The 14956-nt window shown below is 42.4% G+C and overlaps 1 protein-coding gene across 1 annotated transcript in view; it reads right to left on the bottom strand.

Moving 5' to 3' along the window:
• SCN4A (sodium voltage-gated channel alpha subunit 4) overlaps window positions 1-14956 on the bottom strand; it is a 1457305-nt gene that overhangs the window by 439239 nt on the left and 1003110 nt on the right. Inside the window, exon 20 of the mRNA XM_078644999.1 lies at window positions 4919-5073. Coding sequence (XP_078501125.1) covers window positions 4919-5073 — 155 coding nt within the window. The remainder of the gene's footprint in view (window positions 1-4918; window positions 5074-14956) is intronic.

The following is a 14956-nucleotide window of genomic DNA, read 5'->3' as shown; positions in this document are numbered from 1 at the left end:
TCAATAAACACTATTAAAAAAAAGAAAGACTGTGGCAGCATTAAAAAGCATTTACATGACTAAATCTACCCAAGTTGCTGGGATTACAAACTTGTTAAGCTTCACAAATCCCTTGGATGGACTTTCTGTTCTCAAACATACTTAATGTACCCGTGCACCACTTATATAGGCAAATGCCTAAATAACAACGTTTGCCCACAAGTTAATAATAACAAGCAAAGAATATTGCAGCACAAGCAACACTTTTTTGCTAGTTGCAATCCTCAAAATAGTTGTTCCTCAGGGAAAGTTAGCGTTTCCACCATATATATAATACAGGAGTCTCCAACCAGTTGATCACGAGAAATCAGTAGCTCGCAGGAACCTTCAGAGTAGCTCCCAAGCCTTCATTTTTAACTAAGAACTAAAATAAGTACGTGTTGCATTTTCCTGTTAAAGTTAAGAAAAAGCTATATTTATTTTACATTATCAGGCTGCAGAAAGTCTGATAAGAAGCTGTGCCCCACTCATTTAACTCAAAAGTTGCTCTCAACTCAATATTGAAGCATGAGAACAAAATGATATTGCGAAATGCTTTTAAATGAGAGACAATAAAAATAAAGAGTTAACTTAATCATTAAGTTAACTCTTCATTTAGATTTTCTCCCTTTTCAAAGTGTGGTATTTACAAACAGCAGGCATCTTGCTCCCAGTGACAGTAACACACAGTGCCATGTTTATTACCGAAAATACAGTCATTTTCTTTGAAATGGGAGAAATGTAGAGTGGAGAAAAGTGCTTCTGTGTAACATTGTCTCAATGGTTTTCCTACTTTAAATTAAGCCAAATACGTTTTAATGTTTTATGAAGCATGTTCTTCACTTTAAATTCCTTACATTTAAACAAATGGCTGTATTATCTTGTTACAAATATGGCTCCTTGTCTATAGGCCACTGGAAGCAACATTTCTGCTGTTTGTAAAGTCACTTTGACATATGAGTAAATTAAAATGATTTTTATGTAATGCATATAATCATAAAGTTAACTCTTCAGATGAATTATCTCACATTTCAAAGCAGGCCTCCTGCCCCAGGTGACTCATAAGCATGCTGCCAAATATATAATTGAAAAATACATCCATTTATTTTAAATGAGAGAATTTATTCTATTTAAAAACAAATGGTTGCATGTGTTTATGTTGCACAGGTATGTCCTGTGCCACAATTACATACAAAACAGGCTCTCAGTCACCCATACACATATATCCCATTCATTCACACACATGTTCATACATCACCACACACCGTGCACTCACTGATGCACAAGGCAGCCCTATCATAGTAGCCCTAGTCACACTATTTTGTTCAACCCATAGTATCGGGCTCCATGGACATTAGGTTTAAAGTCAAGGAAGCTGGGCAAGGTGGTGCCTGATAACAATGTACAAGTTACTTGGCCTTTAGTAGCTCACAACAATTTTCACTGATCAGAAATAGCTTTCATTACCATCATCGCCAAGACATCGCCTCTCCCCATTCCCCCTGGCCGAGCTCGCACAGAACCCGTGCGTTACGATAGACAGACGCTTATCGCATTTAATCAAAGTCATGAGAGTTGTGGGGGCCCTCTAACTCGGTTGGGAGAGACTGCCCTGAACTGTAGGAGGTGTGGGTTTGCTACTCCAACACCGTGCCGGGTGGAACAGGGAAAAGGAGGTAAACCTATGCTGCTCAAGGTATGTCAAATAAATGTTAGGTCTCTTGTTAAGCACCATATGGAGGTGCAGTTGTTTCTCATCGAGGAAATGCCAGATGTTCTTTTCCTCTGTGAAACATGGCTATGGGACGATGGGGCGGGGATTCTCAATCGTACCCTTCCCAACGGATACCTGATTAACATCATTAACAGGGACTCTAGGGGTGGTGGCATAGCCACAATCTATAAAGCTCAATACCCCTGCTCCTTTATTAAGGAAGATATCTGGGGGTGTGAATGTGCTCTCTTCAGGATTGAAATAAGTGCACATTTTTCCTTCTCAGGATTGTATGTCTACCGTCCTCCAGGGCCAGCACCCAAGTTTATCGAGGCACTAGTAGAGACAGTTAGTTCCTTGGTGGTCGGATCCGCCAATTTTACGATTCTGGGAGACTTGAACCTCCATTTTGATCTAATCCAAGACTCGACCGTTCAGAATCTGTTGGCGGATCTGGCTGCCCTACAGCTCGAACAACTTATACTAGAGGCTACTCATATTGCCGGACATATACTGGACCCGGTTTTTTCCAATATACCAGCTGTGAATATAACTCCACCTAAGTCCATGCGATGGACGGACCATTATTTAATTGAATTTAAACTTGACATCATTGAGCCTTTAAGGCCAGGTAGGGAGAACCTGGTCCTTAAGAGACCCTGGCACAAATTGAAATCAGAAGATCTTCAAGCGGTTCTGGGCGCATTCCCCTTACGAAATCTGGCTGATCCGGAGTTGGCATATAGTGCCTTTTGTAAATGGATATTAGGAGGACTGGACACTCTCAAACCAGCCAAATGGTCAAAGGGGTGTACGTCTAATTCTAGACCATGGTATAGTGAGTCATTGAGAGCTATGAGGAAGGAATGTGAGAGGGCAGAGCGGATTTGGAGAAGGGAGTATAATAGCGAAGACAAAATAAAATACCTGATTAAAATAAAGCAGTATCATAAAGCCATTTGCTCTGCACGTGCTGCATTTTATGCTGAAGAGATTAAAAACAGCTCGAACCCCACCAAATGTATTTTTAAAATCGTAAATGACCTTAAGAAGGACAGAGTCACTTCTTCTACTATTACATCTGCTCAGCAATGCGAGGAACTCGCTACCTTTTTCATTGAAAAAGTACAAAAGATTTATCAATCTTCATCTGCCCCTGCTGGGGAAAAGGCTGAGGGCCCTACTCTTGCTCTAATACCAGAGATGTCCAGTGAAGACCTTGTTAGGTTATGCGGCAAAATTAAATCTTGGTCCCCGCTAGATCCTATGAAACCAGCACAATTTATCGAATCACTAGGGCTCTTCCAACAGCCACTAGGCGAGATAATCAACCTGTCCTTCTCCATGGCCGTTGTTCCGGAGACCTGGAAGCAGGCCTGGGTCTCTCCGATCATTAAGATCCCACGCTGGACCCTTCAAAACCAGAGAATTTCAGACCTATCTCTCTCCTCCCGTGGGTGGCGAAGATTGCTGAGGCTCATGTAAATAATGTGTTATCTCAATACATGAGCCGCCATAATATTCTGGATCCATCTCAGAATGGCTTTAGACCTGGCCATAGTATCAAATCCGCCCTATTAGCCACATCTGAACATCTGCGATTGATTTTGGATGCCGGTCAGAGTGCAGCGCTGATCCTGTTGGATCTCAGCGCTGCCTTTGATACGGTATCACATGCCATTCTCTTACATCGCCTAGAGGCAATAGGGATTACCGGATCTGCATTGGAATGGTTCAAGTCATTTCTGAGGGACAGATCCTTTCGGGTATCGGCTCCGCCATTTCTTTCTCAAATACATCCCATAGGCCAGGGGGTTCCGCAAGGCTCAGCGCTAAGCCCGTCTCTGTTCAATTTGTATGTCCAGCCACTGTCGGCTGTGGCAAAGAACTGGGACCTAACGATGGTATCATATACCGACGATACCCAGCTTGTGATCACTCTAGCTGAGGGGCCATCTAGGTTCAGAGACGGGCTGACAGCTGTGGCCCAATGGATGGCAGATAATTGCCTTCAGCTTAATGCGACCAAGACTGAGGTCCCGCTGTTGGGGAAAAACACCACCCTCTGGAATGCGCATTGGTGGCCGGACTCCTTAGGTATTATGCCTATACCTAAGACCTTAGTTAAGAACTTAGGAGTTTGGATGGACTCCTTGCTTAGCTTTCAGATCCACACTAAGCGAGTGGCTGCCACTTGTATGGGCTTGTTAAGCTGCCTTAATCCTCTTTTGAAGTTCTTTGAACCTGCAGTGCGACAGCTTATTGTTCAATCTACTATCTTGTCTAGATTGGACTACGCTAGTGTGCTACTCCTAGGGGCCAATAAAGCTGAGATTCAACGACTCCAACAAGTCCAAAATCTGTCAACAAGGATTTTGGTGGGACTTCCCCACCGATGTTCGGTCAGATCTACCATCAGGGGATTACATTGGCTTCCAATTTCGGCCCGGATTCAGTTTAAAGCTCTGTGTCTGATGTTTAAGATCGTCAAACTTGGGAGCCCAGAACTTCTATGTACCCTTCTGACCTCATATGTCCCTCATCGTAACCTTCGCTCACTTGGACAACACCTGGTGAAGGTAACAAGGATTAAACTCTGCTGCATCGGTGATCGTTCGTTTAGATATATGGCGGCCAAGTTATGGAACTCCTTGCCGGCTCATATCCTGGGTATGGAGGATGTGTTAGTCTTCAGGAAAGCAATTAAAACCCTACTTTTCCCTTCAACATAGCTTTTGGATGTTGTGTGGTGAGCTCTCAGGAGATTCTGTTCCAGTTAGATTTGTCAGCGCCGGGACGCCTCTTTGCTGGGGCAGCTTTGCGCTTTAAAAAACATGTAACATATCATAACATAACATTACAGAAAAGGTTGGAAAACCCTGGTCTAATACCTATGTTCAAATTCAACCACTCACAGCCAGAATCCGACTTATAACCATCATGGCAACCATACACTCAATCCAATATCATACCGCCTCTGTCTATCATTTGTCTATGAATAAAGCTGATGATGCAAAGTTGTTAGCATGCCATACGAAAGACAAATACCTACATATGAAATGCAAAGCACTAATGTAACATGCAGTTGTTATTCGGTGATCATGAAAGGGCCACACTTGTTTTTTTATAAATCAAGTTGATTATACTACCCCAAGTAGGAATAAAAAAAGGCTAACGTTTAAGTACCAATGCTCCACTGCTGAGTAGAATCATAAAGATGATAAAGGACTCAAACCAATTGTGCTCTACAATCGTGAAGCATGTTTTCCGGAGATTCCACCAAATCCTTCCTTTCTCTTGTGTAATGTCAACATAAAGAATTGGACATCTGCGAACACAGTCTGAAGAAAGAAAACAAAATAGTCATCCTATAGTAATAAATAGCAGCATTTAAACATTTTATATGTGTGGCTCAGTAACAGTAAGACAACCATGCTAACAAACTACACAGAGCGTGCCTACTGCCCCTGCTTTAGCTTGAGATGTCTATCCAGCTTAATTCCAAGTGTGGTATAAGTGACATCACATACCTGTTCACATGTGATGGCATGACTGTGTTCATTAAGTTTTTCATTTAATTTAAGTTTATTTCGGTTAAAATATACCCATAAACACACTATGTAGCAAAATCCAGAACAACAGATAAGACATATACCACAAAAAAAGTTACTGAGACAACACCCCCGTCTAATTGCCTCAATCATCTGCCACTTTATTAATATCTCCCTTTCAGCAGTACATGTTCCATATTCCTTTAAAATAGAACTTGTTCCATTGCTAGCAAGAAAACAATCTCACACTTTGGAGTTGTTTCTGATGGAGAGCTTTGATTCGTGCAAATTCTACTGCAAAACCAAGTTTATGAAGCACTCTCTGTTGACTCTTTAGCTCCGAATGAGGCTAAACATCAAATTTCAATACCTTTAACTAATGTGAAGCACTGTAGGCTCCACAGGAAGGCATAAAGTGGTTTAGTTACAAAGCATAAAGATTTGTTAAAGGATTAGCATAGTTACAAATTCAAATCATCAAATTAGTTATTGATCAATAATCAATTCATAAATGCAAGAGTTGATGTATAGTTCAATGCAATTCAAAGTCAAAAAAAGCAAAGACAACATCTTAGAAAGTTGTCTTTGAAAGGTAAGTTAAACAAAATCAGTTTGCCTATAAAGAAGGCACCTAACCCTGCTTAGATAAAGAGTCTGACACCAAATCTGGAAAAGTGGATCCTGCTAAGAGACAGGGCAGGAAGCTGACAGAGAATCATATGAGTTCTCATATACATTAAATTAGCTCAAATCACACAATTTTAAGATTTGATACACTTACACGTGGTTTTCATACAATGAATCAATCAGGTTAAGGCACAATTACATAATTAAACTCATTATTTTCTCAAGCTACTTCACAATGAGGCTACTCTAAATATCATTCAAATTCACAGTTATCTGCAACATAATGAGATACATTGAACCTAGAGGTACTCTGCAGATCCATCACCACAGCTCTTTATCACATTTGAAAAGGATTATGTAAGCTAAGACATTTCACATGATCACAGAAAACCAAGGGCACATTGAAATAGTATATGTGGAGTCAGCTTCTCCTAGAATAAAAATACATATTATAAAAACTATTTTTTTAAATGCATGCCTACATTAACTATGGTCAATCTAAACATGAAAAGTACACACGTGTGCGTGTTACGATGTAATGTTAAGTGCAAAACAGTTAATTATGAAAAATCATCTTCAAATCACAGTTAATAATAACCTGACAGTGCATGCCAAGCTATTAAAAAAGCATGAGAAATTTTCTTGGACATTAATATCAAATTATTGTCTTTTAACTGGTTTTAGACCATGCTGTGCCATGTTACTAAAACCTCTTTTTTAGGCTTTCCATTTCCATTGATTAAGGTACCACCTACTTATCTAGGCTTCCAATTAATGTATATCATCAGCCCATTGTGTTAGAATTCAGTTTAGACATATTTCTTCTGAAAGATTAATATGGGCTTTCACTTCCGATGCTGATCACCCTAAGGTATAGATTACATTTTCATATGATCGCGCCTCTACTAGTGAGTATGACTGGGTGCTGGTTGGCATGCTGTTAAGTAAAAGTCCCCCACACAGAAGAAGGGTTCAAGTCAGGTCTTTATTCAGCATAAAGGTAACGGACCACGAGTCCACAAGCAGCTCAATCTCCAACTGGCTCCAAACACTCCACATTCCAAACAAAATGCCAGGTTTGCCCAGCAACACAGGCAAGACCCAGAATGAAAGGGAAGAGTGTAATCACAACACATCTTCCCCCCATGAAATGAAGGATCAATATGAAAAGATAAAATTTAAAAAACACAACATAAGAAAATAGTAACATAAGAAAATATCAACAAGATGGGAAAAAAAATGAATGATGTATAAATAAACATAACACATTTCTAACCTTGACATTGCAATACACAAATCCAAAATAGTCATCCTTTCATGGCATAATCACCATGCCAGACGGGAGGAAATCTCAATCTTTTAGTAGACTGTTCCCCAACAGAGTTCCAGTCATTCGTACCACCTGGTTGAACCGGAGGACATCTCCTTCTGAACTGTCCACCATTAGAGTTTTGAACCTGATCACTCAAACCACCAGGTAGAGCAGGATGACTCAAACTATAGTGAGTTTTGTTAGCTCTTGGACTGCAACCATTCCACATTACCAACCTGGACATGCTCCACCCACCTCCAGAATCCAGACGCACCACATTCTTTCTTACCTCAATGTTAGACCTGGCATCATTGGCGTGAGTCTCCCTTCCTTTTTGACGGATTGCCTCCACTATTTTGATGTTTTTGCTGGATTTATGCTTTGGGCACTGTGCCACTGCTAATCAGTGCCACAGTGCAAGTTCTCCATTTGTTAAATTAATGTACTAATTGGTTATTCCATGATTGGGTTATTTGATTTATCTGTCAGCCCCCTGTGCATCATGTGTGCCCATGGCTTGTAAATCAAATGCTGCTGGTGGGCTTGCAGCACTGGTTGTGCCACCCACAGAAGCAGCTTGTAAAGTGTGTCTCAGGCCTGCCATTGCAAGGCCTGTGTGCAGTCTAACACTGCCATGTCGACTTGGCCAAGTGCATCCACTTGCCAGTCCCTACACCTTCCCTTTGCTTCATGTTAGACACCCCTATGGTAGGCCCAAGGGCAGGTTGCATTGTAAGTATAAGGTAGGACATGCAATGATGTGTGTAGCATGTTCTAATAGTGAGTTACAGCCATTTTTGTTTTTCACTATTGAAGGCTACCTGTTCTCCATAGGCCAGAATGAGCAGCTAGATTATTACATGCTTATAATCCTAACTGACTCAGGGAACACAGAAGAAATTCTAATTTAGTATGCCTGAACTCAGAATAATAAAATACACATTTTAGTAAAGTTTATTTTAATATTCTGTGTTTGCAAATACCACTTTTAGAAAGCAGATTTTGCTTGCCTAACCATTGTAGCCTGCCTCTGCTGGGTTGTGTATTCCTTGTCTGGGTTTGTGAGTGACAGGGCTGGGGGATTCCAGGAGACAGGCTGGGGCAGCCCGGTGGTGAATTGAGAGATCTGCATCTAGATGGGAGGGAGGAGTTGCACCTGGGACCTGAATAGGGCTGGGCCTTCCCTTTACAATGCTGGCTCCACCTCCTGTGGCTTGTCTGATTTCTCTGCACTGCACTGTGAAAGGAGAGGAGGAATCAAGTCAACAGAGTGCTCCAGAGCTGTATCTTCCCTCCCCTGTGTCGGCTCCACCTCCTGTGGGGCGGCTGATGTCTCTGCCCTGCACAGTGAAAGGAAGAAGAGAGTCATGTAAAGAAAGTGCTCAGGAACTGGTTTGGACTAGGCAGAGGCATATCTGCCTTCAGAGAAGAAAGGATTTTGGGGTATAAATATTGGGACCCTGATCCCAAGAAATTAGATCACTTCTGGACAAGAAACCTTTCTGCCAAGGAGAAGAACCAAGGAAGCTGCAGGAGTTGTACTGCCCATCTGCCAGTGTGCTGTTTGCTGGGTTGGCCTGCAGTGGTTGCTTCATTGCCAAGGGAAAGGAGATGGAACTTTGTAAGGACTTTCATCTACAGAATATTCTCCAAGGGCTTGAACTGTGCTTGTCTCGTGCTGAAGTCTCAGGGACAAAAGACTTCACCTCCAGCTCCCTCCTGAATTTCCTTGCTGGGAATTCCGACTCCAGTCACTTGCATGCCGGTGGGAGCTGGAAGGGCGACGCATCGAGAAGAAGCGTGTCGCTGCCGCAGCTGAAATCATCGTAATGCCAGACAAGCGAGCCTTCGCCACATCTCCCTGGAAGCGTGTGTTCATCTAAGCTGCCTGCTGTCGCCTCACTGGAGAAGCATGACCCATCGAGAGAGTCACCATCGCATCACAGGAGAAGCGTGTCGCAGGGCCTGTCGCCGCTCCAAAGTACAGAGTCGTCACAAGGCTGCCAGGGCGTCATTGATCGTCATCGCATCGTCGCATCAAGGGCGCCATCTTCTTGCATCGCAACCGGAGCATCGCATCGCATCAAGGCGCCATCTTGCGCACCGCACTGGGCCCGCAAGCTGAGAATCGACGCATCACCTCCGCACAGGTAAGGCTCACGACAAGTCCCCTACTCTGCGCAAGCATTGAGGAAGGATGCAACCGTTCCCCCAGGTCCCGGAACCGACGCATCTCCCCTTTTGCTAGCCTTTAGTTGACTTTGCGTTACGCATCTAGGTAGGTACTTTGTTGAGAACTTTGTTGCATTTACCAACAACTTGAACTAAGCAACTTGAATCATCTTTTAAGTAATCTTAGGTGTAGTATTGTGGATTTTTATTGTTTGTGGTCTTGTGTTTAAGTCTATATAAAGAATACCTATTTTTATAAAAACCTGTGTTGTGTCCATCTGTAGTGCTATCACTGTATTACTGTGTATATTCACAAATGCTTAACACACTGCCTCTGAGATAAGCCTGCCTGCTCGTGCCAAGCTACCAAGGGCAGGGGTTATTAAGGAGTGTAATCCCCTTATCCTGACTTAGAAGTAAGAGTCCCTATTTGGACAAAGGTGAATACCATTGCCAACTAGAGACCCCCAGATCTAACACCCAACAATCACAAATGGGCCCATAAACTTAAAACGTCCTTTCCTTAGGAATCCCGGTCTCCGGACCAGCACTTTTTCTTCCACACACCAACCTTTGTCACAAACCTTATTTCTAAAATCAAATCTGGCTTTGTACTTCTCTTGGTGAGTTAATCTATTGGCTGGAGATTTTCCCTAGAAACTGATTGACTCACAGGATGCCTCACTCCTAACATACCTAAGCTCATCCTCAACCATGCAGGATTTAGCTTATCATGAGTCTTTCTGCCCCTTAAGACAGAAAAAGGTGATGCTAAAGTCACACACATGGGAGTATTACGATGAACCCACCAAGTTTCCTTAAGCATGGATCTGAGAGATGATCGAGTTTGCAAAGCTCTCTGGCCACAACTCTTCACAATTTTATTAATACTTTCTGCTAGACCCTTTGCTGTGGTGAATACAAGGCAGTTTTGTAGTGCTTAACAGATAACTCCTTAAGAAAGGAACATATTTCATGAGATACAAATTGCACCCCATTGTCGGTAATGAGACATTTTGGGACCCCTTCTCTGGAGAATTCCTCAGAAAGAAACTCCAACACTGTCTGGGTGTTGACAATAGGCACACACTTAGTTACAACCCATTTCGAAGTGTAGTCAACAAGTAGCAACACATAACGTTCATCATGTTGCAAAAGCTCAAAAGGTCCAGCAATGTCCAAACCCAATTTGGACCATGGTTCAGCAGGAATTTCAACTGCTGACAACGGAGCAGTATTAGTTTTCTTACTTTTGTCACTGTTAGCACATTCCCAACAATCTTTCACAACTTCCTCAACTGCCGGTCCATACCTGGCCACCAATACCATTCACGGACCTTAGCCTTGGTCAAATTTCTGCCTATGTGTTCTTCATCTGCTAAATTTATCAATTTACTCCACAAACCACGGGAAGGTATAACTCTCTGATCCCTCAGCAATTTCTCATCAATTATGCACAACTCATCCCTCACGTGCATGAAAGATTTAAAAGAGTCCGGCACATCCTGATCAGTCAGCCAACCCTTGACAACCCAATTCTTCAGTACCTCCCAATTCTTATCTTCTTGACATGCCTGAGACCATTCATCAGCATCAACAGCAGATTCATGCACCCATGCCACTAAGGAATGTTCGACTCCACCTTCTTGCCGATCTAAGGGCATCCTAGACAAACAATCTGTTGGTAAGTTTTTTGAGCCAGAAAGATATTCTACCCTGAAATTAAATTCAGGCAGTCCCTCCATCCATCTCTTGATACGTGGAGAAACATTTTCAGCATCCCTACATGAAAAGATATGCCACAATGGTCGATGATCTGTTTTAACAAGTAGGGGTATCCCCCACAGGAAGTACTTAAAGTGGTGAATAGCCCAAAATACAGCCAGCGCTTCACGTTCTACAACGGAATACCTTTCCTCTGCGCCATGAACTTGAGACAGGACTGCTCCCAATCCACTCATACTAGCATCAATCATCAATACTGTTTTTTGCAAGCATCAAAATTCCCAAAGGTAGGCATCTTGCCTATGATTTTCTTGATGCTATCAAAAGAAAGAGAACATTCTTGCGACCACACAAACTTTGCATTTTTTTTCAATAACGATCTCAATGGTAAGGACAAACTAACTAAATTGGGGAAAAATTTTGAGCTAAATTCTGCTAGGCCCAGGAAAGACAGTGTCCAAAAGGCACAGGCGCTTTTACAACACTCTCAGCCATATACAATTTGGGACTGATCCCTTCTCCTGAGATCGTATGCCCAAGATAGCTCACAGAGGTCACACAAAACTTGCATTTCAACTTCTTCATGACAAGACCAGAACTTTGTAAATGAGAAAGGACCTCCTGCAACTGCTTGTCATGCTCATGTTCATCTTGACCATATACCAATATGTCATCTTAAAAAACGTAGTACTTTATGTAAACCCTCCAACACTTTGCACATGACTCTTTGAAAGCAAGCAGCTAGCCAAACCAAATGGCATTCAGAAGAACCTGTATGCACCCATAGGTGTGACGAATGAGGTGAGGTGCCTAGAATCCAGATGGCGATACAAAATGGGATGATGGACGGAGCGTTTGAGCAAATCAATCACTCACCCCAAGTCAATTGATCTGGGTTTAATCCATCACCATTCTTTAGCTCACTCCGCCACCCCAGTTCAGACATGGCTATGTGCAAATCAGTCTGACCCTGTGCCTCATGGGAACAGTGCAGCCCGAACTGCCAAGCCATATCTTCCCTGGACCGGAAACAAGCATCCTGGGACTGGTTTTGGATTCATAATCCTCATCCGCCAGGCTATCTTGAATCCAGTGGCATAGTGAGCAAGGGACTCATGTCTGAGCATACCCTGCCACACTTAGGGCAAACAAAGCGATACAAAAGGGGATGATGGGCGGAGCGTTGATCAAATCAAACACTCACCCCCAGTCAATTGATCTGGAGCATCACCTAGTGGTAAGTGGAGGATAAGTCCATCACACTGAAATATTTAGCATCTTTAATCAGTGCGAGAGTTCCAAAATGTTAAGTAAGGGTTGTCTGTCCACCCAGATGTGTTTATTAACTTCCCTCAAGTCCACACACATCCTAACATTCTTTCCACCATCCTTGGGTGGCAAAACAATTGAAGCCAACCATTCTGAACTTTCAATCTCCTCAAGGACACAAGCTTCAAGAAGTTTCTGGATCTCTCGTTCTAAAGACTCCATCATCAGATGCAGTACTTTCCTTACTTTTGACACAAAAGGTTGGGCTCCATATTTTAAGACAATCTTATGTTCAAAGTTTTTCAAGAGACCCAGTTTGTAACTAAATACCATTGGAAATTGGAAACAAATATCATCAGGCAGTTGGCAAGTGGACAACACTTTTTCAGGAAAATTGGGGTTCAATGTAATGCTTATGTCTCTCTGGTGTCTCCACCCAAGCAAATTATCTCCTTTCTTCACTACATAAACTTTACCAACGTTTTCCCTATCTTTGAATTGTATTTTTATCACAGCATAGCCTAACACATCAATCTTCATGCCACCGTATCCCACCGGATTAATATCAAGGGGACAAAGTTCAACATCTTCTGTATTGAATAACGTTTCCCAATTTATATCTCCTACCATTGTGTAAGGAGATCTAGAGTCAGCCAAAACTGGCAACTGTTTACCACCAACCATGATGAACAGGCATCTCTAGAGTATCCTCATCAATGACTCCATATTCACTCAATCAATCAATCAATCAGTAATTTGTAGAGCGCACTACATACCTGCGAGTGTCTCAATGAGCTGGGAGGGGGCGCTACTGGTCAAACAGCCAGGTCTTGAGTAGCCTCCTGAAGGTCAGCAGGTTATTGGGTCTGTCATAGGCTCAGTGGGAGGGTGTTCCAGGTCTTGGCGGTGAGGTGGGAGAAGGATCTTCCGCTGGTGGTTGTTCTTCAGATGCAAGGGACAGTGGTGAGTGCGAGGTCAGAGGCCCGGAGCTGGCGGTTGGGGATGTAGAAGGAAAGTCGTCTGTTGAGGTAGGCTGGGCAGGTCTTGTGCAGTGCCTTGTGTGAGTGGATGAGGAGCTTGAAGGATATCCTCTTGTTGATGGGGAGCCAGTGCTGGTTTCTCAGGTGGGGGGTGATGTGACTCTGGCGTGGTATGTCGAGGATCAGTCGTGCAGAGGCGTTTGGATGCATTGCAGTCGTTTGATGAGCTTGGTCAGGGCTCCTGCGTAGAGGGTGTTTCCGTAGTCCAGTCTGCTGCTGACGAGGGCCTGGGTGACTGTTCTTCTTATATCTGTTGGGATCCCCCTGTAGATCTTGCAGAGCATACACTCAACATAAATTTCCCTTCCTCTTCCACACAATACACCACTTGGTTCTTTGCACTGCGACACATACGGGCATAGTGTCCTTTTTAACACAATTCTCACACTCCGCAAATCTGGCAAGACAACTCTGACTGTTGGACAAATGTCCGTCACTACCACACCTGACACACTTTAAACCACTAGGGAAACGCCCAACACTCTGGTGTTCACCTCCAATGGGTTTCTTGAGCACATCAGAATTGCTCTGTCTTTTTACATCACCACCTTTGTCACAGGTACCATTGTCACCATCCTTCTTTACCTCATGTGAATACAACATCTTTCTTATCGTCTCTCATCTCACGTACCCACATATTAGTATTTTCCAAGCCTACAATAATAGCTATCGCTTCTTTGAGGTCAGGATTTTTTGCCAAGAGTTTTTTTTAACCCTCACATCATTGGTGCATCTTACCATTTGATCACTTACTAAAGAATCAGTGATTGTTCAAAGTCACAAGTGTGAGCTAAAGTCTTCACAGTCACTACATAGCTCCCAATTTTTTCCTGCTCACCTTGGACCCTTGCGAAAAACTTATCGTTCTAATACAATATTTATCCTAGCCCCAAAATGCCTCTCTAACATCATAACTGACATATCATATACGTTGTCTGGTTCACCTTCACCACGTCCCAAAATAATCTCATCCAGGCTCTCATAAACATGTCTGCTTCAATTCCTAAGTTATGTAGCCAAACTGCTTGCTTTCTAAGAGCAGAGAACTTTTCGCCACCAATAGCCACTAGATATGAATCAAATAAAAGTTTCCACCTGTTCCAGGGCAAGACAGGGTCACCTTCATCAGAAAGAAACTGTGGTGGCTGGGACATGCTAGATGATGCCATGGTGAGTATATTAAGCAGTAAAGAAAAGGTTTGTCCCTTGGCTAACACACTAATCTTTTCATGCCTAGTTGCATGAATTCCTGCTGGGCCACAATTATTGCAATCTATCCACACATTTTTTGTATAGTTAAAACATTTATTAAAAAAGTATTTTACTTTTGTACAAAATCATTAGACACTTTGTAAAGAAAGTTCTCCATAATCTAAAAACAAGTACATTCACAATATAACATTTTAAAAATTCATAAACATAATATCATACACTTCATTTGTTTAAAAAAAGAAATATTAAGTAAAAATTAAGAAAATATCCAAAAAGCTATAATAGGTGCATAAAAATGAACAGCTAAAGAGTAAGA

The sequence above is a fragment of the Lissotriton helveticus genome, chromosome 5_1 (genome assembly GCF_964261635.1).
Source record: "Lissotriton helveticus chromosome 5_1, aLisHel1.1, whole genome shotgun sequence".
NCBI classification, from domain to species: domain Eukaryota; kingdom Metazoa; phylum Chordata; class Amphibia; order Caudata; family Salamandridae; genus Lissotriton; species Lissotriton helveticus.
This window is presented reverse-complemented; position numbering and strand designations above follow the sequence as displayed.